Source organism: Camelus dromedarius, chromosome 3 (genome assembly GCF_036321535.1).
Source record: "Camelus dromedarius isolate mCamDro1 chromosome 3, mCamDro1.pat, whole genome shotgun sequence".
Lineage (NCBI taxonomy): Eukaryota > Metazoa > Chordata > Mammalia > Artiodactyla > Camelidae > Camelus > Camelus dromedarius.
In genome coordinates, this window is record NC_087438.1 from 105,458,982 (window position 1) to 105,485,203 (window position 26,222).

At 44.1% G+C, this 26,222-nt stretch overlaps 1 protein-coding gene and 1 non-coding gene across 7 annotated transcripts in view; one reads left to right on the forward strand and one right to left on the reverse strand.

Moving 5' to 3' along the window:
• Positions 1 to 26,222, forward strand: part of ARHGEF37 (Rho guanine nucleotide exchange factor 37) — a 61,802-nt gene that overhangs the window by 31,223 nt on the left and 4,357 nt on the right. For all 6 annotated transcript variants that reach the window (XM_031449327.2, XM_010989489.3, XM_031449326.2 and 3 more), the window contains 9 exons: positions 760 to 883; positions 8,574 to 8,721; positions 14,740 to 14,939; positions 16,182 to 16,312; positions 16,998 to 17,102; positions 18,835 to 18,945; positions 19,586 to 19,915; positions 22,381 to 22,509; positions 24,971 to 25,166. In XM_031449327.2, coding sequence (XP_031305187.1) covers positions 760 to 883; positions 8,574 to 8,721; positions 14,740 to 14,939; positions 16,182 to 16,312; positions 16,998 to 17,102; positions 18,835 to 18,945; positions 19,586 to 19,915; positions 22,381 to 22,509; positions 24,971 to 25,166 — 1,474 coding nt within the window. The remainder of the gene's footprint in view (positions 1 to 759; positions 884 to 8,573; positions 8,722 to 14,739; positions 14,940 to 16,181; positions 16,313 to 16,997; positions 17,103 to 18,834; positions 18,946 to 19,585; positions 19,916 to 22,380; positions 22,510 to 24,970; positions 25,167 to 26,222) is intronic.
• LOC116152433 (U6 spliceosomal RNA) lies at positions 7,264 to 7,369 on the reverse strand. The gene has a single exon (XR_004136064.1). It is a non-coding gene; the product is annotated as a U6 spliceosomal RNA (small nuclear RNA).

Consider the following 26,222-nt stretch of genomic DNA (forward strand, 5'->3'; position numbering starts at 1 on the left):
CTAAATGTTCAAGGATGCCCTAGAATGTAAGCTCCATAAGGGGAGAAACTGTTTAGTTCAATATATCCCAGTTCTTCATACATAAGTAATAGACTTCAATTAGTCTTTGTTGAGTAAATGAAATAATCAGGTAGGTAATGTGGAAGATGAAAGTCTTCTTGTATTTCACCCTCCAGAAATTAGGATTTTTCTCTGCAGGCATTAAACAAACATAGTTTGTTACTTACTTTAATAAAAATAAGAGCTTACTCTGGATGTTTTTCTAAGTTAGATTTTCCCACTTGATTGTGCCTCCAGGACATCTGTCTATCCATGAACATATATAGATGTCCTGCATCCTTTTAAACAGTGGTATGGCTTAATTCATAGGGGCTGGAGTTCAGAGTGTTTCTCAAGGTAATGGTGGTAGATGCCAAGTATGTTAAAGCTGGAAAGAAGTCCAGCTTCCCACCCTTATATGACAGATGGTGAAAATGAGAGAATGAAAATTACAGTTGGCAGCAGATCTAGGATAAAACCCCAGTTCAGCTTTCCTTTTATGCTGAGCGCTCCATCTCGTCCTCTCTTCTTGTAGAGTAATGAAAATAACTAATTTATAACATTACAAACTCCTTGCAGACATTCCACTGGGACATTCTTGCCAAGAATGATGGGACCCTGATGATGTGAATGTTCTAGACTACCATCAAAGCCTGCAAAAAAAAAAGTCACTCTTCCCACCTCCCAAGTGACTTCCTGTGGCTGTTTTGTTCCTTCCAGCTGCCACAGGGAGATCTGGATGTCCTGTTCTCAAACATTGATGATATCATCAAGGTGAACAGCAGATTGCTTCATGATCTGCAGGAAACAGCCTCCAGGGAAGAGGAACAAGTGCAGCTGATTGGTAAGCAAAAGATCAGGAAGCTGTTAGCCTGAGGTTCCTGTGGAATTGTTTTCAGCATGTGGTCACTGCTGTACTGTCTCCAGAGTTCCAGGGAAATGCAGCTTAATTAATCTGTCTTGGGAATCCCTGAAACATTGCATGTTAGAGCTGGCAAGACCCTCAAATAATATCCAGTCCAACCCCATCGCTTTACAGATGGACTGAGGCCCAGAGACAAGAAGGGACATCCTCATGGACACATAATTGGTTAGTGGCATGGCTGAGTCTATAGTATGGACTCTTTCACATGCATGCATTGAACAATTATCTACTGAGCACCTGCAGTGTGCCAGTCACTGCTGTGTGCCTGGTCACAGCATCAACAAGAGAATTTGATCTTCTGTTCTTATGGATTAACAAATTAGTGAGAAAGACAGATGATACACAGATAAACAGAAGAATTTTCAGTAGTAATTTATAATTTGAAGACTAACAGTTGTACTAACTTTTGAGATAAGAGAAGGCCTCCTGAGGAGGTGACATTTGAACTGAGACCTAAATGTTAGGAATGAGCCATCAGTGAGAAGATCTGGAAAGAGAGTAGAGAGAATAGCTGTGCAAAGGTCCTGAGGCAGGGATGAGCCTGGGATATTCGAAGGACGGGCAGAAAGAACGCTGATGTGTCTCCAGGGGGATTAGTGAGGGGAGAGTGTTTGGAGATGAGATAGAAGAGGCAGAGAAGGAACAGATTGTGCAGGGCCTTCTAGGCCATGGTAAAGAATGTGGATTTTATTCTAAATGTGATGACAAGTTGTTGGACAACTTTGAGCAGGGAAGTGATATGGTCAGATTTGTTTTTCAAAGATCTCTTTGGCTGGGGTGGATGATGGATTGTGAGGGGGTGGCAAGGGCAGAAGTAGGGAGACTAGCTGGGGGATTTAATATCACATAGGTGAGAAATGAAGGTAGATTCCTGATGCTGAAATGGTTAGGATGACCAGAGTATAAAGAAGGAGGGATGAGTGGGTGTAAACCTCTTCCCTATCTTCTGCAATCTCTTCCCATCTGCTGTTCTGGGGCTACTTAACAAAATGTGCAGGGTCAGGGGTTTTCAAATGGAGTCAGGGGACAAGGAGAATGGTGTCAGGCAGAGAAGAGGACAAGGTGAGGGCACTCAGTCCCGTGGCCACCCAAGTCCCTCTGGCCTTCACACCCCCAATCTTCTACCCTTTCTTAGACATGAATGGTGTTGATGGGGATAAAGAGTAACAAATATGCAAACAAATTTTTTGAAAAAGCCCTCTTTCTGAGTGTTCACTGAATGACCAGCACTGTTCTGATATATATGTATTAACTCATTTAATCCTCACAACAGTCTGGAAAGGTAGATGCTGTCATCTCATTTTATAGTTGAGGAAACTGAGGCACAAAGAGAGGAAGTAACCTGCTCAAGGTCATCCAGCTAGTGGCAGAGCCAGGATATTCATTGGGGCAGGAGGCCTCTGGAGCCCATGCCTTCCAACTGCTGCACTGAACAGCTCCCTTGCAGTAGAGTGGGATTAAAGCCTGTGTATAGTGTGTTTATTATTCCCTTGAAAATATGATTCTTTTTTAAAACAGCAATGTGAATGAGGTGCTGTTTCCTATAAATGATAGATGAACACAGACACAAAAAAGAACAAGAGTTTTTTAAAGTATTTGGGTAGATAAGCTTCAGGCTGCAGACACTCTAAGGGTCTGGGGACTCTGAAGTCAGGCTCTTCTGTTGCTGTAGGTTTGAGATTTGACCTGATTCCTGTTAGGGTTCCTCGCTTGTCCATTTCTGCCTTCCTGCTTGACCTACTAGGAGTCAAGATGCCACTCTGTCCCCCAAGCATACCTGGTGACATCTCCATTCCCTGCCTTCACTGCTTCACTGCTTCTCTGGTACAGTTTCCAGGTAAAATGTAGGATGGCCAATTAAATTTGAATTTCAGAAAAACAGTAATGTGTTAGTAATTCCCATGTAACATTTGAGACATATTTATACTGAAACATACTTTATTATTTATCTGAAGCTCAAATTTAACTGAGCATCTTGTATTTTCCCTCACTAATTTGGCAAACCTATTCCCTGGCATTTACAGAGTCTATAGAAAGTAGCCTCCTCATCCTTTACTCCTCATTGTTAGCCAAGAAGAGGCGCAAAGAATCCACTTGGCTTTTCTTCTCCTAGGTGCAACTATGTGCTGGATCAAGGCTTTAGGATCCAGGCTGCTTCCTACCAGCTCTCTCTGTTCCCTGCCCAGCCCCCAGGCCCTGCTGTAAAGGTCCTTTTCCCAGTCCCACAGCCACAGCATTTTAAAAGATTTTTGGACCTTAGGCATAACTGTTTTTAACAGTTTTCCCCTCCCAAGTGAGGCAGGTTCCCTGTCCTTATGAATGACTCCCAGTGCAACTCAGATATTCGCAGGAGTTCCCACATAGGGTCCTGTCACTGGAAGTCATCATGCTCTAGTGCAGTGGTTGTCCAAGAGAAATACAATGTGAAGGAGGAACATTATAGCTCAAGTGGTAGAGTGCATGCTTAGCATGCTTGAGGTCCTGGCTTCAGTCCTCAGTACCTCCAATAAAAATAAATAAATAAATAGACCTAATTACCTCCCCACCCCCCAAAAAAACCCCCACAAATAACCCAACCAACCAACCAACCAAAAAAAAACAAAAAAAACAAAAACAGATAAAGAAAAACAAATATAATGACAGTCACAAATTTAATTTAAAAATTTTGAGTAGCTACATTAAAAAAATTAAAGCAGGTGAAATTAATTTTAATGATGTATCTTACCTAACCCAATATATCCAAAATAATATTTCAACATTTAATCAATGTAAAACTCATTCATGGTACATTTTACTTATTATTATTATTTTTTTGTGTGAAACCTTTGCAATCCCAGTGTCTTTTAAGCTGACAGCACATCTCAGTTGGGATTCTTCATATTTCAAGCGCCCAATAGCCACATGTGGCTGTGGCTTGCAGGTCTAGTGTTTTAGAGCAGGGACTGTGGAGTCTGACTGTGAAGGTTCTGCCACCCATAGCTCCTTCATGTCTCTGAGCCTCAGTTTCATGCCTTCTGTGTGAAAATAGTACCCATCTCTGTGCCAGCCATGACTGTGGGTACTTAACATGTAGTAGCCCTTTTCATTCTTCTGACACTGCTATTTGTTGATTATTATTATTATTATTATAACTATTGTAGTCCCCATTTTACTAAAGAAAAATCTGAGACTCAGGGAGTTTAAGTAACTTTCCTAAGGTCACACAACTTAACCAGGTAGTCAGGATTTGAACCCAGCTCTTTCAGACTCTAGAGCCTTAGCTCTTGACCATCCTGCCTCCATTTCTTATTTCTCCCGGGCTAGAGATAGAGTGTCCTTTTGATACTGGGAGTAACTTCTTTGCTGCTGTGACTTCTTTACAGTCTGTGACTAGAAAGACAAGAGGAGAGGAAATAAGTCCTTGGTGCCTGTAGCATTCCTACCTCTCTGACAGCTCTGCTCTAGTTTGCCTTCCTCCACCCTTCAGTTACTAAAACGCCCTTGCCTCTGGCCATACTGGTATGATAGGTTTCTTTGACATTAGACACATTCCTGCAGAATCACCCTCAAGGAGAATGTGGTTTGAGGGCTACGCCCAAACTCTCTCTTAGTGAGATCATCTCTGCAGCTGACTGATCTCCCTGTCACACACCTTCTCCTTTGCTGTGGGTTTAAGGTGATCTTTCCTGGCCACAGTCTCCCTCAGTTTCAGGGCTCTCCTGAGGGAATTCTTTCTGAGAATTGGCTGGACCAGCACTGGGGAAGGGTTTTGATCCTGGGGTGATAGTCTTGCTGTGGGAGTCTTTGCTGAGAGCTGGACCATGCTGGTCTAGGTGCCATCTGATGTGTCCCATGGAGGGCCTGGTGCATTTCAGAGGTACAACCCACAGCAGTTGGGTCACCTGGGCTTCCTATGGTCTGTGGCTCACTTGCCCTTTTGTGATTAATAAGTTCTCTTCACCATCACCACTTCCCCCTAGAGGGATAACCAAATGCTCTTGCCTGAATATTTGTAGTAGCCTTCTAACAGCTATTCCTGTTAACACTTTGGACCCCTGGTTTAATCTCAACATAGTATAGACCTAATAGACTGACTTTATTTATTTATTTATTTAAATATTTTTTATTGATTTATAATCATTTTACAATGTTGTGTCAAATTCCAGTGTAGAGCACAATTTTTCAGTTAGACATGAACATATATATATTCATTGTCACATTTTTTTCTCTGTGAGCTACCATAAGATCTTGTGTATATTTCCCTGTGCTTTACAGTATAATCTTGTTTTATCTATTCTACAATTTTAAAATCCAGTCTATCCCTTCCCACCCTCCATCCCCTTGGTAACCGCAAGTTTGTATTCTATGTCTATGAGTCTATTTCTGTTTTGTGTTTATCCTTTTTTTTTTGTTTTTGTTTTTTAGATTCCACATATGAGCGATCTCATATGGTATTTTTCTTTCTCTTTCTGGCTTACTTCACTTAGAATGACATTCTCCAGGAGCATCCATGTTGCTGCAAATGGCGTTATGTTGTCCGTTTTTATGGCTGAATAGTATTCCATTGTAGAAATATACCACATCTTCTTTATCCAGTCATCTGCTGATGGACATTTAGGGTGTTTCCATATCTTGGCTATTGTAAATAGTGCTTCTATGAACATTGGGGTGCATGTGTCATTTTGGAGTAGGGTTCCTTCTGGATATAAGCCCAGGAGCGGGATTCCTGGGTCATAGGGTAAGTCTATTCCTAGTCTTTTGAGGAATCTCCATACTGTTTTCCACAGTGGCTGCACCAAACTACATTCCCACCAGCAGTGTAGGAGGATTCCCCTTTCTCCACAGCCTCTCCAGCATTTGTCATTTGTGGATTTTTAAATAGACTTTATTTTTTAGAGCACTTTTAGATTTGCAGAACAGCTAAGCAGAAAGTACAGAGCGCTCCTAGTACTCTCTCCCCCACCCACAGAGTTTCCCCTGTTACTAACACCTTGCATTAGTGTGGTACATTTATTATGATTGATGAATGAATATTAATGTATTATTATTGACTAAAGCCCATAGCATACAGTGGGGTTAACTCTGTGTGTTGCTCAGTTCTGTGGGTTTAGACTGATGTATAATGTCGTGTATCTCTTGGTACAGTATCATACATATAGTTTCTCTTCTCCAGAAATCCTCTGTGCTCTGCATTATATTCTGACTTCTGTATGTACTACAGCATGCTCACAACCGAAAGTTTAGTTTCCATTTGTCACCGTGCAGTTGACCCCCTTTACCCATTTTGTGCTCCCCTCAACCCCCTTTACCTTCTACACTTATTAATTGGAATTCTTCTATAAGCAAGAACTGTCTCTTCTCCCCCTTTCATTTCTTTATTCAAATGTTTATTTATCTAAGTATAAATTCTTGGATATTTTCTTTATTCTATGAGTCAGAATCCAGTACTATAATTTTCTTGCTCAAATTTTACCAACTTTGTCCATCAGGAACTCCTTCAATTTGGCTCCTGTGTCCTTTCAATATGTCTCTAACAATTTGTGAGCACTTTCTTACTTTCTGATACCACAGGATGTTTCAGGCTTATCGTATATTCTCCCTTTCCCAGCCTTGGAAGTGGCCATTTCTCCTAGTAGCCCTTGTTCCTATCTTTGGAGAGCAATATTTAGACACCAAGTTCTAGGATCTAGATATGCTCATTGCTCCGGGAGTGTCTTTGCTTCTAGGCCCTCTCTGCTGATAGAGGTAGGAAATATATGCACATATACCAACACACGCATATACACATCTACATCTTTTTCTATCCATCTGTATTTAGCTATTTAAAGTATTTAAAACCATGAGTTCATACTCTATACCAATTCCAGCCCAGCATCTCAGGGTTCATTCTAATCTTCCCCCTTTTCTTATTTGTTAACATATTTCTGTGACAGGGAGAAACATTATCTGTAGTATATTTACTTATTTGTTCAAAGTTAGTCCTCACATAAAGTGGTTTCAGAATTACTAACCTGCATCCCTGTGAAAAACAGTTACTTATGTGGATTTCTTCCTACACAGTTAATTCATTTGTATAGAGTGAAGTTCATTCCGTATTGTTGGTATATTCCATTTGGGGTTCCCCCTCCACATCCTGCTTGGTCTTAATTATATATTTATTTTAGAAGTATGTGAAACATTACCATGGTTCCAAGGGTCAGAGCTATACAGAAAGGTATATTGAGCAAAGCATTGCTCCCCTCTCATCTCTGCTGCCTCATCCCATTCCCTACTCTTTCCACCTCCTCCAACAAATAACCAGTTTCATAAGGTTCTGATTTTAAAATTAGGACCACTTCTTAAATTTGCATGTCATTCATGTGCAGGGGCCATGCTAACCTTCTCCATATTGTTCTAACTTTAGTGTAAGTGCTTTTGAAATTGTACATAGGAGCGATCCTTTTAAAACAGAAACCAGATCATGTCACCCTGCTTAAAGCCCTCCAGTTGCTTCCTGCCACCGTTAGAATAAAATCTGAATGCCTTATACCTATGTATACCTCTGCCTTATTTACTTACTTCAAGGCCCTACAAGATCTGGCTTTAGTTTCCAGAAGTTTATTTTCTCTGCTTTGTGCTCTTGCTCATTCTGCTCCAGCCACACCTGCCTCGTGCCACCTACATGTCAAGTGCCCACCTGCCTTCAGGCCCTTGCATTTGTTCTTCCCTAGGCCTCGTGCTGCTTTTCCACTAAACATTCCCAGGGCTAGGTCTTCTTGGTCTCTGATAAACATTCACATCTTTATGGAAGCCTTCCCTAGATAAATCTACCACTCTCTAGCTCTTTATATGGCTTTGTTTAGATTTATGGTACTCATCCCTACCTGGCATATGTATTTATTTATTGTCTGTCTCCCCACTAGAATATAAACCCCATGAGGCAGGTTCATTATTTTGTTTACAGAACTTAGAAGAGTTCCTGGCACATAGTCAATAAATAAATTGTTGGTAAATTTTTGGTGAATAAAGTTTGTCAGATGCTTTGTCTGCATTATTTGATTTAATCCTCATAAAAACACTTGGAGGTGAGTACTGCTTTTATTCTAATCTATAGATGAGAAAATGGAAGGTTGGAGGGATCACATACTTGCCCTAGGTTATACCAGTGGGAAAGGGTTGGCTGGAGATCTGGCCCTACTTCTCTCTGACCCCAAAGCCCACACTTGTGAGTACCCGTGCTGTGCTATAGGGTCTTTGTAAACAGGGGGTTTGGAGTTACACTTGCCGTCCGCGGTAATTGTAAAAATATAACATGAGTGTGTTTTGTAAGCTGTGAAGCACCGTACAAATATGAGAATTATCAAATATTATTGCTGAAATTATAGCTACCATTTATTAAGTACACACAGTACACCAGTCTAAGCTCTACACCATTCTGTCACTTAATCCTTACAGCAGATTTTGAAAGTGAGATGAAGAAATGGAAACTCAGGAATATGAAGGGACTCACCCAAGGTGACAGTGCTGCTAAGCCTGGCATTCTCACTCCAGAACTGGTGCGCTTAGCTGTGTCACTTACAGCTGTGTCTCTGTCCCAAGTAAGGGGACATACAGACATGCCTTTGAAAACTTGTTTCTTTTTCACTGTCAGGTAACTTATTCCTGGAATTCCAAGAGGACCTGGAGCAAGTCTATAAGGTCTACTGTGCCAACTATGAACAGGCCTTGCTGCTGGTGGAGACCTACCGGAAGGAGCCGGAGCTGCAGCAGGAGATCCAGAGTGTCATTGAGGCGGTGCTGTGAGTAGAATGACCCCCATGCACCGCAAAGTCAGGGGCCTTAAAGGTCTCACCCCTGCTTGGTGCTGGTCACACTGCTTCAGGAGTGTCCCAGTCAGGCTAGGTTAGGCTATGCTGTAGAGACAAACAACTCCCATCTCTCAGTGGCTTCGAACAACAAGGTCTGTACTTTTATGCTCCGTTGTGGGTTATCTTGGGGCTCTTCTGTACGTTATCCTCACTCTGAGACCCAAGCTAACAGCAATTACTGTCTGGAATATTGCCAGTAATTGTGACAAAGGAGAAGAGGGGGTCTAACACTGGTAATTACATGCTCTAGACCAGAAATGATAGCCATTGTATCTCATAATTCATGGGCCAGAACTAATCACATGGCTTCATCCAGCTAAGGCAAGGGCTTGCTATCCTGCCATATCTCTCAAGGTGGAAAAGCAGAAACATTTGGTGAACAGCGCTCATAACTACCATAGGAAGTGCAGGGAGATGGTGGGAACTGTGTGCTGTAAGCAGCAGTGCCAGGAAGCAGGTTTGTATCACCTGAGGAGGCCTCTCTATAGATGGCTGAAGTCTCATTCCAAGGAAAAGGGTCAGAACTGCCCTGGGGGGGGCCTCTCAGTTCAGAGCTGGGACCAGTGGCGGAAGCTCCAAGTAGATACACGTAGAGAAAAAAATTTTTTTAATTAAAAGTTTGAACAGCTACATGGTTCAAAAGCTTTAAAACATACTGAATTTATACAGTTACAAAAAAATCTTCTCAACTCTGTCTTTTCTTATACCCAATTATGCCTATGTAAGCAAATACAAACTCATACCTTATTTTCCTACCTTTTTAATGGAAGTTTGTTTTAGTTTTTACTTACAATATATCTTGGAGGTCTTTCTATTTCAATACATACATGTATGATTCTTTAAACAGCTGCATGGTTTTCTACCATGTGGCTATTCCACAGTTCATTTAACTGGTCTCTATTAATGGACTTTGGTTTGTTTCTATTCTTTTGATAGTATAGATAGTGCTACAGTGATTATTCATGAGCATATGTTATTTCACTCAGGTGCAAGTATTTCTGTAAGGTAGATTTCCAGAGGTAGAGTTGCTTACTCAATGGAAGTATGTACTGATAAGTTTTGTAATACTGCAAAATTTCCCTCGGTCGAGGCTATACCAATTGACACTCCCATGAGCAATGTACGAGGGTGTCTGTTTCTCCATAGCCGCACCAGCAGAGTGTGTTATTAAATTATAGGATATTTCTCACCAAGATAGGTGGAAAATTGCATGTTAGTATGGTTTCATTTCGCATTTATCTTATGTTGATAAGTTGATCATCTTTTTGTATATCTAAGAGTCATTTATATTTCCTTGCCTGTATATTATTCTGCTTCTTTTCTGTTTTAGAAAAGCTTATATCTTCCTAGGACAAGCTCACCAAATGGAAATAAATGAAGGCTATTTTCTAGAAATCAGAATAATGTGGGAGGAACAAAAGTTTTTATTATTATTTTATCTTACTTAGACTTTTCCTTTATACCCAAGAGAAAGACAGTGGAGATTTAGGTCTTTGAAGTTGACATTATCTCATATATTCTTTTTTTTTTAATATGTATTTTTATTGAAGTACAGTCAATTTACAATGTGTGTCAATTTCTGGTGTACAGCATAATGCTTCAGTCATACATGGACATACATATATTCATTTTCATATTCTTTTCAACCATAAGTTACTACAAGATATTGAATATAGTTCTTTGTGCTATACAGTATGAACTTGTTGTTTTGTCTGTTTTATATATATTAGTATCTGCAAATCTTGAACTCCCAATTTATCCCTTCCCTCCCCTGCACCATCTCGTATATTCTTATAATCTCATAGCTTCCTGCTCCTTGTCCTTCTTCTCTCCCTTATCTTATCCTTAGCCCCCTGAAGCCTCCTTTTCAAGTATCTAGCCCTTCCCTGCCTCCAAAAAAACCTACACTCATATTCTCCTTTGATTCTTTTGATCCCATCATGGATCTTACAAATTTAGGCTTTTGCAAGTGTCACTAAATACATTTCTTCAGCTGTGAGGCAGATAACAGAAATGAGGGAAGCAAGATGCCAGATGTAGTACAAAAGGGAGTAGTGGAGACTGTGGTAAACCAGAGCCAGCAGACCCTGTATAGAGTGCAGTTGCAGCCCAGCCTCAGCTGAGTGTTGCTGTGTTGCATAGCTTTTGCTGTAACGAACATAGTGGTTTAACATATAAAACACCCCCAAAATATGTTTAAAGCAAACATTTCTTTAGGTCACACTTTTGCATGTTAGCAGTTTAGCTAGGCTCAGTAAATGATTCTTCTGTTCCTGTCTGAAAACCCTCACGTGTCTGTGATCAGCGAGGGGTCAGCTTTGCTGATGTTGGCTGGGTGCTCTTACGTATCTGGACGCACGGGCTGACTCAGCTTTGTCTTTTGAGGTCTTGGCTAGGAATTGGCATGCTGTGCCAGACTCAAGTGATGGAGAAGGAGACCCCACTTCTTGATGTGAGAAGCTCCAAAGTCATATTCAAAGGATATAGATACAGATAGTAAAATAACCATTTTTTGTAAACCATCTGTCTCAGTTGCCATGCAGAAATGTGATTCCACTGTGGCCAGATCCTCTGATCTTTCAAGAGAAACCAGAAACTTTGATGTAAGTCTCCCAAGTGTTAAATGTTGGTATGTAGTTCAGACATGTAGAAACACTGTGCGGGGGCCCTGGTTGGCACAGAGGCTGCTATTTGTTACATCTTCTGCACTCTGGTCTTCCCAGCCAGGTGAATCCAAGCTTTTCTCATGGACTTTGGTGCCAGGCTGCCTGGCAGTGGATTAGGCTCTGCCCCTATTCACCTGGGAAGAGTCATTTTGTGTCTCAGAGCCTAGTTTCCCTACATGTAGAGTGGGAGTAATAATAGCAGCTCATGGAGACATAAACTCACTGCATGCAAGTGATACTCAATAAAGCCCAGCCACTATAGTTATCTTGGCTAGGCAAGGATTATGCTTCTCTGATATCACACTGTGATTTTCAGCACTGTTGGTCCCATTTTTACTACAAACATTAGACACATTTATTATCCTGAGATATATTCTGGAAAGAAGATACATATCTTCTACCTGTATACGTGACTGAAGCAAACCAGTATAATAGCTTAACCAAAATGTAAAGGAGAAATAAAAGGAAAATAATTTCTAATAAAGAAATATATATTTCAGTGTACAAATGCTTGGGCACCTCTACACTGGAAGATACAATGAAACAATCAGATGCTTGCATCTACTTATAATAAATAATTTTGGATTTAAGCAAAGAAAAGTCAAAAGCCATTCTGTACAGGAAGTACAGAAAAAGTAAAGAACAGAGAATATGTGTACCTTGGAATAAGAACGAGCAGTGATATGAAACTTGACTTCCTTGTGTATGATAAGAGAAAGAAAGAACATAATTAAAGTAGGGATAACGTTACATACTTGGGAGGCAGAGGAAATAAGGAAGTATGATGCTCTTGCAAATGATCTGGGTCTTATTTGCAAAAGGTGGTGTCATAGTAATTCCAAGGGTAATGATATGAGACTGGATGGAGTCCAAGTGTCACAAAAATTCTTAAGTTTCAGCCCATTTCAAGGCATTCATTCAGTCCCTGAATGTTGAGAGGGACATATGAGACAAAGAACAATTCCGCATAGTGTAGGACTGTCCTTGCAGGATATCCTGCAGCCCTGGTCCCTGCCCACTAAATGCCTACAGCACCCTGGAGCCTACAAGTTTTCAGTATGTCCTCAATGATCCTTTGATCTAATATTGTAGCAGGAATGACATTCTTTCTGTCATCTAAATTTTATTCTGTGTATTTATGGACAGACAGGAAATAGACTTCCCATGGGAAAGTGTAGTTGTTGGATAGATGGATGGATGGATAGATAGATAGATAGATAGAATGGATGAATGGATGGATGGATGCATTTTTAAGGGGCTCCTACTATACATGCTGTTCTAGAACTTGCTTTTTCACTTAACCATGGCCATAAATATCTTTTCATGACAGTATGAATTGTTCTACCGTGTTCTTTTTAATGGCTGCATAGAGTTCCTTTCCAGGGCAGCTCATAGTCTGTGGTTTACTTGACCATTCCCCTATTAATGGATATTTGGGTTGTTTCCAAAATTGTATCATAAATAGAGTTGCTGAATAACTTCTACCTTTATCTTTGCTCACTTGAGTTGATATTTCTGTGGGTAGATTTTTATAGTATGATTGATAGAATAAAGAGTTTGTACATTTCACAAATTGTCAAACTTCTCTTCAAAGAGATCCCACCAACTGATACTCCCACCAGGAGAATGTAAGAGGGCTGGTTTCCCCATACTCACCCAGCTCTGGCTATTATCCTTCAATTTTTGTTGTCTACCTGAAAGGCTACATAAAGAGTTTTTTCCAAATTACCTTGGAAAGGCTGTAAATGTAAGAGACTGCTGTAATTAGGCAATGACTCCTTGGTATTTTTGGAGAAGAGATGTGATCATCTCCTTGAAGGCCCCACTTCTCTCTGATTTGTGAGGTGACAGCTGTCCCCGTGAGTAAGCCCAGAGGACAGAGTTCTGCAAATTCTGGTGACTGTTTCCACCTAACCTGCCCACACTAGGAAACTCTGGATGAGAGCAGATGGTCAGCGCAGGTGTGTCCTGACAGGTAATCCCACCATGCACCCCCATCCCCTGCAGCTAATGAGGGGGCTCCCACCTGCTGTTTCTAGCCTCATGGCTGATCTTCCCTGGACATTTGGTCTGGAGATTTTTCCGTAGGAAGAAAAACAAGAGGCAAGAGTACCGTGGAGAGGAGGCCAGATAATGATTGTAAACAGCATTTCTGAGTCTTCACGGAGGAGGCATGCTTAGACATGGAGGTTTGAAACCCTCGTGGGTTTCTCAGAAAGTGGGTCTGAGGGCTACTGGTCATAATCAAGGAAAAACTGTTGAAATCTCTTCCCAGATGCCATTGACTTGGGCATTCTTTCTGCAAATTCCAGACATTGTTAAAAAGGGGACTGGAAATAGTTATCCTTGTATCAAATGGTACATCTGGAAGGGACCGTGACACTATTAGTTCCTTTGTTTTGTTTTACATTTTCCTTTTTTAAATAAAAATGTTCAAGCCTATAGAAAAATAGAATAATGTAATGAATACTCACATACCAACCACCTGAAGTTAATAAGTATTAGTGTTTGCTGTTTGCCTCATCTAATCTTATGTTAAACAATTTAAAGGAAATTCCAGATATTACAGCTTTTTACCCTTAAATACCGTAAGTGCATCTTTAAACATTAAGTTCCTGTGATCTTAAAAGCTTTTCTTTTATAAAGCAACAGAACCATTTTATTAAATGAAATATCATGTGGATGTCCAACATACACAGTTGTGCTTGGAACATACATATCCAAGTGGAGATCTCACATAGACAGTTGACTGTGTGAGTCTGGAGCTCTGGAGAGAAGCTGAAAGTAGAGATCTGGGTTTGGGATGTGTTTAAAGCCATAGGACTAAATGAGATCAGTAAGAGAGTGAGTGGAGAGAGAGGGAGACGGGGAGGCCCTGGGGCACTCTGGCATTGGAGAGAAGTGAGCAGAGGAGGCCAAGAGGGTGTCCTGTGGAGTGAGACAAAGAGCATCGCTGGGACCAAAAAAGAACGTGTTTGAGAAAGAGGGAGCAGTCAGCTTTGAATGCTGTTGAGAGACCAAGTAATCTGATGGAAGGGAACTGACCATTGGATTTAGTACAGATGGGGAACCAAGGCCCAGAAAGGGGTAAAGTGAGAACTAGCAGCACCACCTAACATCTAGACCTCACACATTACAAATAAGGAAACCGAGGACCACAGAAGGAGGGTGTCTTGCCTGAGATCACACAGTGAGTTAAATGGCAGAGCTGGGACTAGAGGCTGGGCCCCCCGGAGCCCCCAAGGGTGAACTTTGCCTACCTAACACTAGCCTTCTCCCTCAGGCCGCAAGCTGGATCCTCAGGCCTCAGTTTTTTGCTGGTAATCCCTTTTCAGAGGATTACCAAATACCCATTGCTGCTGCAGAAAATTCTGGAGAACACACTTCCTGATGCCAGTGCCTATGCTGTCCTTCAGAGGGCTACCTCTGCCCTCCAGGACGTGATCACCAACATCAATGAGTACAAGAGGCGCAAAGAAGTGGGTAAGGACTTGGGTCACTTAGGGGATGGGTACGTGAGTAAAAATGCTTCTAGTTACAAAAAACTCATCTACAACTGGCTTCACCAGTAAAGGAAATATAGCAGCTCATGTAACCCACAAATCTACAGGTAAGATGGGCTTTAGGTAGGGTTTGATCAGGGTGCTGGTTTCATTTCCTTGTAATTCTCTTGTCGCTGCATTTACTCTGTGTCACCTTCCTCTTCAGGTTAGCTTCCCTCATAGTAGTAAATGGCTATTGCTATTCTAAGACTCACATCTGCACACCACACCTTCCAGGATAAAATGGGACCATTTTCCTCCTAGCTGTAATACTTAAATTGGAGCTTTACTTTGATAGGACTCATGTGGGTCATGTGCTCACCCTGAACCAATTGCCATGGCTAGAGGAATGCCTTGGGTTATGTGCCCTTCTTTGAACCAATCTCTGTGTCCAGGGGATGGGATTATATGAATTGGCTTATGCTGTCAGCACCCACCCCTTGAACTAAAGTGGTATCAGTCTTATCCAAACCACATGGCTGTGCAGGTTGTTAAAACAGAAAGTTCTGGAAATTGCAGTAGTGTCCTAAGTAGAAGAAAAGCTCAACTGCACAATGAGACAGTATAGTAATGATAATTTAGTTAATGTTTACTGAGGGTAACTATGGCACATTTTTTCGTTCATTATTTTGTTTGATCCTAACAATAGCTCTGAGGTTGGCACTATTAGCCCCATTTCACAGTTGGGTAAAATGAGAGTTTAAGTCATTTGCTCTGGGTCACAGAGCCGGTAAAAGGCCAGAGCCAGGTTTCAAACTCAGGTGTGGGGTCAGGTGACAGATCAGTTGAAGGCCCTGAGCCATAAGTGGGAAAGCATGGTTCCATCCTGACCTGGAACTGAGGGACTTTAGGCAAATCACCTCTCACTTGACTTCTTCTTTAGAAAGCACATTCACATCTTTATTTTATGTGATCCTCCCAGCGATCCTGTGAGGTGGCAAGCCTCACTGACAAATGAGGAAACTGAGGCTCAAGAAGTCAGGAAGCTCTTCAGCCAGGGCTCTCACCTCAGAGTGAGGGCTCTGAGCCCAGTGCTTTTCTTCTGTGACTCGCCATTCTAATAGGTGTGACCCTGACATTTGGGAAGAAGGCCCAAGTAGGTGCCTAGCTGGGTATGTCAGGGGCCCTTGCTTTCCTGGGTTGGCTCTGGTCCATGTGCCTTCCTTCTCCTCTGTTGATGCAGCCTCCAAGTACACCAAGGTGGAGCAGCTGAGCCTCCGGGAGCGACTGGCGCGCATCAACACACACACCCTCTCCAAGAAGACCACCCGGCTGAGCCAGCTGCTGAAGCAGGAGGCAGGGCTTGTATCCAAGGTGAGCACAGGTGGGAGGAAGGGTACCGTCCCAGCCATCCCAAGGGACAAGACTGTGCAGTGGTGGGGCAGGGGTCTTAGACTCCCTTCAGAGATGAGGAAACGGAGGCTGAGGGAGTGAACTTCCCAGCATTGCGTAGCCAGGAAGAGGCAGGGTTGGCACCCCTACTTAATTCTGAAGAGACAGGGTAGGGCTTTCTCCACTGCATCTTGTGTTGCTCTTTCTCTGGGGCCTCTTTATATAGATCAGGGAGCTAATATCTGAGTCTGGGCAAGAAACCAGCCTTGAACAGCTTCTAGTAGCGGCTCAGGTTGACTGTGTACTTACTCTGAACCAGGCATTAATTGATCCACATAGTGAAGTAGGTATTCATATTATCCTCATGTTGCAGAGGAGGAAACATGCTCAGAAAAGGTAAAACCCTTGCCTAAGTTCACACAGCCAGGAAGTAAGTGAACCAGGACTCATAGTCTCATGTGTCTGATTCCATAGTCTGAATGCAGCATCACTAAGCTGCACTCACTGCTTCTAATCATCCCACTCGGTTTTGGGTCTAGAGGAACTGCCTCTGAAGGATGGGTCTGTGGAAAGGTGGTCCCCATTGAGGATTTGCGACAGGGGTATGGGGTGTACACTGCCCCCATGTGGATGTTCTCAGCCTTCACAAGCATAACTTCATTCTCAGACAGAAGACAAGGAATTTGATGACTTAGAAGAGAGGTTCCACTGGGTGTCGCTCTGTGTGACTGAGCTGAAGAACAACGTGGCTGCTTACCTAGATAACCTGGAGGTGAGGATCTTATGGTTAATAATGGGTGGGGCAGGGCTGAGCTTCCCGGGCAGGAGGCGTGCAGGGCCCATTGAACAAACTAGTAAAGGCACCAGCTGCAGAAACCTAAAGGAAGACCATCCAGTTGCTTGCCTCAGGCCAGAAGAGGGGCCACAGGCAAGCACCCCTCAGCTTACAGGTCATCTGACTGGGGCAGCTTCTGAGCCCGTTGAGTTCTCAGAGGGTGAGGTTCCCACTGGGCAGGGTCAAAATTCACTGGAATCAGAGCCCTCTGGAGGGATGCTCTTAGACCAGGGTGACAAACTTGGGTGCTCAAAGGGACCAGGCAGGTAATATTATTGAGTAAAGTGTGCAAGTATACAAAACTTAACGTCTGTTTATGAGACTTTTTTGGTAGAGTTCAATATATGGTAATATTTGGAGTTTGAATGACCAAATGAGCGAATGAATGAGTAAAATCTAAGGAGGCAGCTCTTCCTTGGCTCAGGGGAGTTGTTGCTGTGTGGGAATGTGAACCCACTGCAGCCAGTCCTTCTGATTTTAAGGAAAAAAGAAAACTAACAATTTTAGGTGAAATCTCATGATGTGACCACGTGAGCAATTAATTAAATAAAAATTTAAATGTTATGCAGGCCTAAGAAAATATATTTCTGCAAGCCAAATTCAGCCCACAGAGACACTAGTTTGCATTTCCATCCAGCACATCTCTTGCCTTACGCCAAAATTCCCCCTTCATTCTTGTCAGCATTGCTGACTCATTCCAACCACTTAATCCCTCTTACGTGGTTTTGTTCTCAGTCACATCCATTTGCGCAAAGCCGCTCAGTCAGGCAATAGAAGGCTCTTTGGGTAATAGGATTTGGGGTGGTGTTATTGGAAGTATGTGAAAGGAGGGAGATCATAGTTACGTGGCCTCTGTGTGAGGCACATCCCTTGCTTGTTCCGGCTCATCCTGGACCCCCCGAGTGGAAAGATCTGAACAGCACAGTGAGCCAGAAGGGGAAGACCCTCAGAGAAAGAATGGAGGGGCCTTGAGAGAGAGAGAGAAACCAGAGGCCCATGAGAGAAACATCTGGCTTTGCAGAGGAAAACAGATACTTGGAAGCATTAAGGCTGCGCTTCCTTAAATGCAGGATTTACACGACAGGTACAGTGTTGACATGGAATCCCATAGTGAGCAAATGACTCTCTGTTTTAATCCTTAGAGTCCAGGAAAAGCCTCTTTGGCTGGCATGTCTATAACAATCAGGTTGAGCAAGTCTTGGGCTGGGAGCCTGTAGCAGGCTATGATGCCCAGTCAGAGCTTAATAACATTGTTTTTATAGCAATTATTCTTACATGCTTATTTATGACAATTATTACTGGTTTTCCCTTTATGGGAGTATCATAAGATTTTTTTTTTAAATGCATTGATTTAAATAGGAATGCTTAGTTGATTTAAGAAAAAGTATTAATAGAACACATGGAATATGGATGTCGCAAAAAATCACCAAGGGGGTATGCAGATGTACGAAGTTGGGAGAGCATTGGAATAGAGAGAAAGATGTTGGCTCAGTCTAAGGGAGAACTTTCTGATCAGCCAAGTTGTGCAAGGTTAGAATCGATTGTGCAGATGCATAGTGGAGGTATGCAGGCAGCCTGGGCAACCTCTCCTGGGCTGTGGTGGAGGGGGATTCAGGTGTGAGATGGCCACGACGGGCTGTGATTGGCTGTCTCGTTTGACTCCATCCAGGCTTTCCTCCGCTTCCGGCCTCAGGAATATGATTTGGACATTCCTGGGGCCCCCGTGGTGCAGTACCGTTACCTGGCAAGAGACCTGCAGCTCCAGGCCTTCCCCGAGTTTGTGAGTGGAACTTCTCCTTCCTTTGTTAGGCAGGTGGCCAAGCCCGTATGAATAATATTTAGAAGTCAGGCTCTTTCCATGATTGTCACATCCATAACAGCTCTGGGCAGTCAGCAGGGCAGAGATTATTAGTGTGTTTTACTGATAAAAATAGCCCCAACTAACATTTATTGAGCCTTGCTATTGGCCAGGCACTGTGTTAAACTCTTTACATTCTTTACCTCATTTAATCCTCACAATCCAGCTTACAGGGGATGTACTGTTAGTAGCCCCATTCTGCAGATGAGAGCTTGAGACTCAGAGGGGGCGACCTTCCTAGATTTTCAGATGGTCAGTAGGAAGCTGGGATCTGAGCCACAAGGACTGTGCTTTTGACCACCACTCCGTAAAAATTTTTCTCAAGGTTTGTGCCCAGTAACCATATTAAGAAGTGACACTTCTGTAAGCTTGTTACATACATTGGCCCCATTTTTCAGATGGGCATGTTGAGGCCCAGAAAGGTTAGGTAATATGCTAGAGGTCACAGCTGGTCTGTAGGAGTGGGACTGGAACCCAGTCCTGCCTGCCTCCAAAGCCCCTTCTCCCTGTGCTGCCCTCTGCCACCTCCTTCCCCTACTCCCAAGGTCACCTCTCCCCACAGAAGCAGCGTCTGGAAGGTCTGGTGTGGCAGCCACTATGCAGCCTGACCAAAACCCTGGCTGGCCCTCAGAACCTGATCAAGAAGCGCCTGGACAAACTACTGGACTTTGAGAGGGTGGAAGAGAAGCTGCTGGAGGTGGGCAGCATGACCTACGAGGAGGAGATGGCCCGGCACACGTACCAGGCCCTCAACTCCCTGCTGGTGGCCGAGCTCCCACAGTTTAACCAGCTGGCCATGCAGTGGCTGGGCCAGATCCTGTGCACATTCGTGACCCTCCAGAGGGACCTTGCAGAGCAAGTGCTACAGAGGGCAGAGGGCACCTTGGCCCAGGTGAGGACTCTGGGACTGGGGCAACTCCGGGGAATAGCCAGGGGAGGCCTCACAGCACCTTCAGCCAGCTGTTTGCGCGGGCTGGAATGGGGTGAGGTTTGGGCCTTTCAAACAGGTGCTTTGCAGGAGGCTATGGGGACCTTCTGGAACTTTCTCCTCCCTGTTCTCCCTCCATTAATGGATAAGACCATGAAAGCAAGGATAGAACTGTGACTCCAGACCTTCCCAGGCTCTGGAACTCAGAAGCAGAGGAGGCTCTGCTTGGAAAATAGCAGAGCTTGCGGCCAGTCCCCAGAATGTATGAGAGGTTGGTGACAGAGACAGGGTCTCTTCTACACATCAGGAGTAATTGTTTCAAGCTGGTGTTCCTGCCACTGTTACTAATTCTAGTAGCTGCCTCCTTGTGAACATTTACTGTGCTCCGGTAAGTGTATTTACTGAGTACCTTCCATGTATTATCTCACTTAATCCTCACAGTAATCCTACAGAGGAGGTGTTATTGTTATCCTCATTTCAAAAGGAAGCTGAGGCACAGAGAGGTTAAGCAGCTTGTTCAAGGCCACACAGCTAGTAGTGCAATTTGAATCATGGCAGTTCAACTCCAGAGCCTGGGTTCTGAACCATAATTCCTGTAAGAGGAGCCGTCTGCTGAAAGCATAAATAGGTCACAATGAGGTTTAGACAAACCTCCAAATGCAAACTTGATTTTAGAATTTTGAAGACTGGGGTTAGTATAGGAAAGAGTACTTAGTTAACTGCTTTTAAAACTGTCTCTGATGTTGATACCAGAGCTAAATGGCCTGTGAGTCTCAGCCCTAGAGCAATTTCAGTATTCCTCATACTGCATATTGTCTCCTGTGCTTCCCATTTCCCAGCTCAACTTTCCCCATCCAGTTTGTTTCATGAAAATTCCTCCAAAATTTGCCCCACTGTCACTACCTTTCCAGCCCATATTCCCGCTCTATGACTGTAGCCTCAACTTCCAGCCCAGTGCTTCTGAATGTGACCACAGTCCCTTTGCACAGACTCCTTCCTCGGCCTAGAATGCCCCTCCCTGTCACCCCCATGCCTTTCACACTGCCTGGCATAAGGTAGGACCTCCACAAATATGCGACAGATGAACGAGTCTCTCCATGAAGCTCTCAGAATCCCTCCTCCCCTGATGGGGAGAACCCATCTCACCATCCTCTGTTCCAGCAACATTTATCAGAGCCTTCCTCCTGCTGGGATGTTGGATGAAGCTGTTTCCCTTCTTAGAGGAGAGCCAGAACTATGGGCTTTTCTTCCTTTTGGCCCTCACAGCATTTAGTACAGAGTTCTGTCTCAGACACTCTTTTTGAATGAAGCCTGAACCACCTGCACTTCTCTTTCCTGAAGGCAGAGGGTAAATCTGATTAGATGATCTTTTCATTCTCCTCCTACCTTCTAGTGCTCTCTGCAGGGTGGCCAGACCTCCTTGTATATTGACTGAGATGTGCAGGGCCGGGGAGTGTTCTAGGATGCAGTAACGGGGAGGTAACTTTATAAGAACAGAAAGAGGGCATTTCTTGGTTGGTCCTATATACAAAATGTTAGGGCCTGTCAATGACTGATGCCAGCTTCCTTGTCAGTGTTCCCTCACCCATTCAGCTGGACCAGTCCTGTGGAGCCTGGGAAAGGCCAACATAGTAGAACTCAATCTGTCTGCATCCTGTGGATGGGGGAAAGGCGCTAAGTCAGAACCAAGAGCTGTGATTTTGCTGACAATCAGAGAGGACATGTCTCTGTTGGCTCTAGGGCCTTCCTTACTCCAAGGCTGTCTGATGGGAACACAGGAGACGCCTAACAGAGCCAAGGTCTCAGGATGGAGCATCACTCAGAACTCCTCAGGTTCCAGACCAGCTTAGACATAAAGAGGAACATATTGACTTGCATAACTGGAAGGCCTAGGAGGGTGTCAAGTCAGGCCTGGTTGAATTCAGTACAAACAGTGTTTTCGGGGCACTGACTTTCACTCCATCTCCCAGCTGTTTCCCTCTCCAGGTTAGCTTTATTGTCAAGGAGGCCTTTTCTGCATGGTGGGAGAAGGCGGCTCCCAACAGCTCCAAGTGTGTACCATTACATCTCAGAATCTAAAGGAAGAGTCACCCTCTTGTTCTCAGCTTTCATGCACTAAATCTCATAGGAGGATTCCAACTGGCCTTGCTTGGGTCCATTGTCCAGTCCCTGACCAATCACAGTGGATAGGAGAGGGGATGCCCTGACGGCCAGTCCTGTGGCCAGAGCACCAGGAGGGGCAATACCACTGGACCCCCATAGAGGGACACTTTCTTAAAGGAAAGTGGGGCAGTAGCCAGTCTGAAACAACAGATGATCAAATAACATCCTAACACATCTGGGGCTAGAGTGTGGCTGTCAGCATCTCCCTGTCCCCTCTCTCCTCTCACCCAAGGAAAGCTCTGATGACATTGTCTGTCCCCACACAGCTGCCCCACCACCACATGGCTGAGCCAGCCTTCAGGAAGCTGGTGGAGGATGCACTGGGCCAGGCTGGTCACCAGCTTCGTTCCTTTCAAGAGAACTTCGAGAAGGTGCTGCCACCTCCTACCGCACAAGTAAGTGTCCCTCACCTGCCAGTGGGGGTAAGGTTAACACCCTATTTCCTTTCCCTTTTCTTTTCCCAGTGTTCCCTGTTACTCCGGGAACATGTTGCCTTTCCCTCTGTCCTTTCTCTGTGAGCTGGGGGTGGGGTTCAGGTGGCAATCACACACACACACGCACACACGCACGCACGCACGCACACACGCACGCATGCGCTCTTCATGGCCAGTAAGCATAAGAGCAGAACAGAAGGTTTAGGTCAAGAATAAGAAATTTTAATATTAAGTAAAAGCAGACATGATAATGGATGAGTGCCATTAACATCCTGAAACCTGGAACTTCTTCAAATTTTTCTTCAAAATGTACCTTGTTTTCTCATCACCTTCTCATAGAACCTGCACTCAGAATGAATAAAAAGTCATATAAGTGTTCTTTTTGCTATGGAATTTTTAATTGCAAAAGACAGTATTTTAGCTGTGTTACGGTTTACAAAACTTTGGCCATCCAAAGGCTTTTTTTTCAGCAAAGTATTTTTCTCTAAAATTGCGGTCCACTTGAAGAATATATAGATTATCATGTATATTTTTTAAAGTAACTGAAGTAGATGAAGGGAGAAGGAGTTCCCAGAGTATGATGAAAACTCAGTTTGAGAAAACTGAACCTGTGTTTTCAGTCGCATGTGAGATGTGAAGTGAAGGGTCCGGAGAAAGCTCCAAGAGTCCCCAGAAGGGAGAAGGGGGCCCCAGAGACACAGACGAACAGAAAAGGAGCCCGGCAGAGCTGGGCAGATACGGGTGGGCTTCGCACCTGAGCTGAGTGCAGAGGACGTCAGAGACCATCAGAGATGTTGTGAGCTCCAAGCGGAGGTGGCGTCCCCCTGGGGCCACCGCTGTCCCCACTTGCTTGCCCATGCTGAGACGCCTCAGCAGAGGACTGACCTGGGCTGCCACGCAGGCCCTGCAGCTTGGGGAGAGGAAGGGTGCAGAAAAGGAAGAACAGAGCGGCCGCTCAGATGAGTCATAGAAACGCTTATCTTTTTCTGCTTAAGACAAAATAGCATTTCTCTTATTGGAAAAGCACTCCATGCCCAAGTGTAGAAAAAGAGAGAAGATGCAGAAAAATAAGAACAAGAAACAAATGGGAACATCACAGTCCCAGTGTGCGTTGCAGATTGATAGGAAAAGAGACCCGCCTCGTCCCCCCCTCCCCTCCCACCCACCGCGGTAACACACACACCTATAAATTCCTGAGTTATTTGGCCAAGGGTGCAGAACCCACAGAGGTGAGGTGACCACCCAGGACAGGAGCAGTCCCAGTGAGATCTTTACAGGCCTCCTCCGGTCCCCCCCAGGGAGTGCTGCTGTTCTCTGCACAGGTAGGGGCAGAGATTTGAGAAAGAAGGCAAGCATTTGCTACTCATGTTAACATCACCATTCTGGAAAAAAAAAAAAAAAAAAAAAAAAAAACTACCCTGTCTCTACACTTCCACTGAAGGGTCTGTTTGGGAACCTTGGGTTCTTCTGGTCTTTGATCCTGACTCTGGAACCCATTGGAGGAGGGGTAATGGCAGAGACTGGGCCCAAATGCCCCTGAAAAGCATCTCTGCCTACCTCCCTACACTCACCACCTCCTCACCTGGAAATAACCATATAGAACATGGTGAATATATATACGTCCATAGGTATCTATACAGTGATAGAAAATATGTAATAAATCTATATTCAACATTTTTAGTTTCTTCTTTGTTTTTCAAAAAGGGGACAATCGTCTGAGTCCCTTCTTGTTGATACTTTTGCTGGAAGCAGTGAATGAAAAAACAAAGGCAATGCCAGGAGATTTTTGGATGCGCTGAATGTGCACTGAATCATTCTCCCCAGCTAGGTGGCAATTTCCATCAGAGAAAGACTCTCTCCTCTGTTTCTGCTGTGCCATTCACAAAGCTTACTGTGCCTCGTGCACAGTAGGGTCTCAATAATACCTATGAACTCAAAACCCATGGAATAAAAGACTGCATTCCCTTTGTTCACATGTGTGTGCTGGCTGTTTAAGATGCCAGGTGAGTAAGGCCTGGTGCCCAGATGAAACTCATAGTCTTGCTCATTGGGGTTGAAAGACATGTACAAGGCATTTTTCTGTGGGGCTGCTTAGTTTGATGCCCTGGGCAGAGTTTAGGGCTCAGTCCTGGAGTTCTGTAACTGAGAAATTCAGAAACTGAATTAGAATTTTAGAAAACCCCAGAAGTTTAGACCAGAGAGGTATTTTAGAAGTTAAATTAGACATTTCTTTTGAGGTGCGTTTGGGTATTAAGAGCATTGTTTTCCATCCAGTCCGGCCATCTGTTAGTGAGGAGACTGTTGCCCCACCGGGGATGGGCTGATCGGCAGCAGAGGTGGGGTTCCTGGCTGTGAGCACGTGGGCCAACGTTGGCACCAGCTTTGACATGCCAGCTCAAACACTCGTGTCTGTCTCTCCCAGCCACTCCTTCCCGGGGCTGAACGCCAAGTGCAGGCTCTCCTGAGCAAGTATGGTCTGGGAAAGCTGTACCAGGTGACAAGCAACATCAGTGGGGCTGGGGCTCTGGACCTGACACTGCCTCGGGGTCACATCGTGGCCCTCCTTCAAAACAAGGACACCAAAGGCAACAGTGGCCGTTGGCTGGTGGACACCGGAGGTAAGTAGGACTTTGTGAGCCCTTCCCCCCCTCAGGGAAAACCTCCCAATGGGAGCCAGTGGGGAGACACAGCACTCTTGTAGGCCAAAGTCTAGCTGAGCAAAGACAGGATGAGAATGAACACAGGTGAACGTGGAGGGCTTGGGGTACAGCTGGCTTAGTGTGGTGCATGAAATGCCAAAAAGAAATTTAGTCTTACGTTGCAACATCTGTCATCGAGCACCTACTATGTGCTGGGCGCTGTGGAAGGAAGACAAAGACCATACCTTGGGGACCTCATAGATCGTTGGTGTAGACAGAGATATGGGGAAAGAACTTCAGCATCACCTTGAAAGATGGAGATACGCAGAAAAAGGATGTTTGGATCTCTGCTGTGTGGACAGACATCTGATTTCCAGAATGAGGGAGGTGTCATCCTGCCCCCTCTGCACTGGTCACACCCCTGGGTATGCTGCTCAGGGTCCCAGGAGGGAGCAGGTCTGGAGGCAAGGGGTACCATGAACCCAAGAGGAGGTGGCCCAGCAGAGTGTCTTCCACAGAGGGGCATGTGACCCACAAGATGAAGGCTACACAGGATTATTGGGAGGGGGTCTACAGATAGTTTTTCACCCTTCAGACAGTTTATTATAATTAAGTACTTTAATGTGTATTAGAAAAAATATAACTAGTACAGAAACACCTGATTTTATTCACAATTATATTGTACAACACTAGGTTTTAAAAAGTAAGCTTATTAAAAAATTAAGATGATACAAATCTGACAAAAATCATGAAAAACAGTCTCCTGACTCAAGTTGAAAAACAGCTGAATGGGGATGAAAACAAAGCCCCTGGGGTCATGAGGACCTGGTTTGGCTCCCAACTCCAGCATTTTACTGACTACATGATCCTGGAGGAGTTATGGAGCCTCTCTGAGCTCGGTTGGCTTGGCCATAAAATGGAGATAACAATTCTAATCTCGAGAGTTGATGTGAAGACTGGTTAATCAGATGCCTGTTTTGGTACTGAGCAAGCCCTGGAGAAGTGATGGCCATTCACGTTGACAGCAGTTAGAAC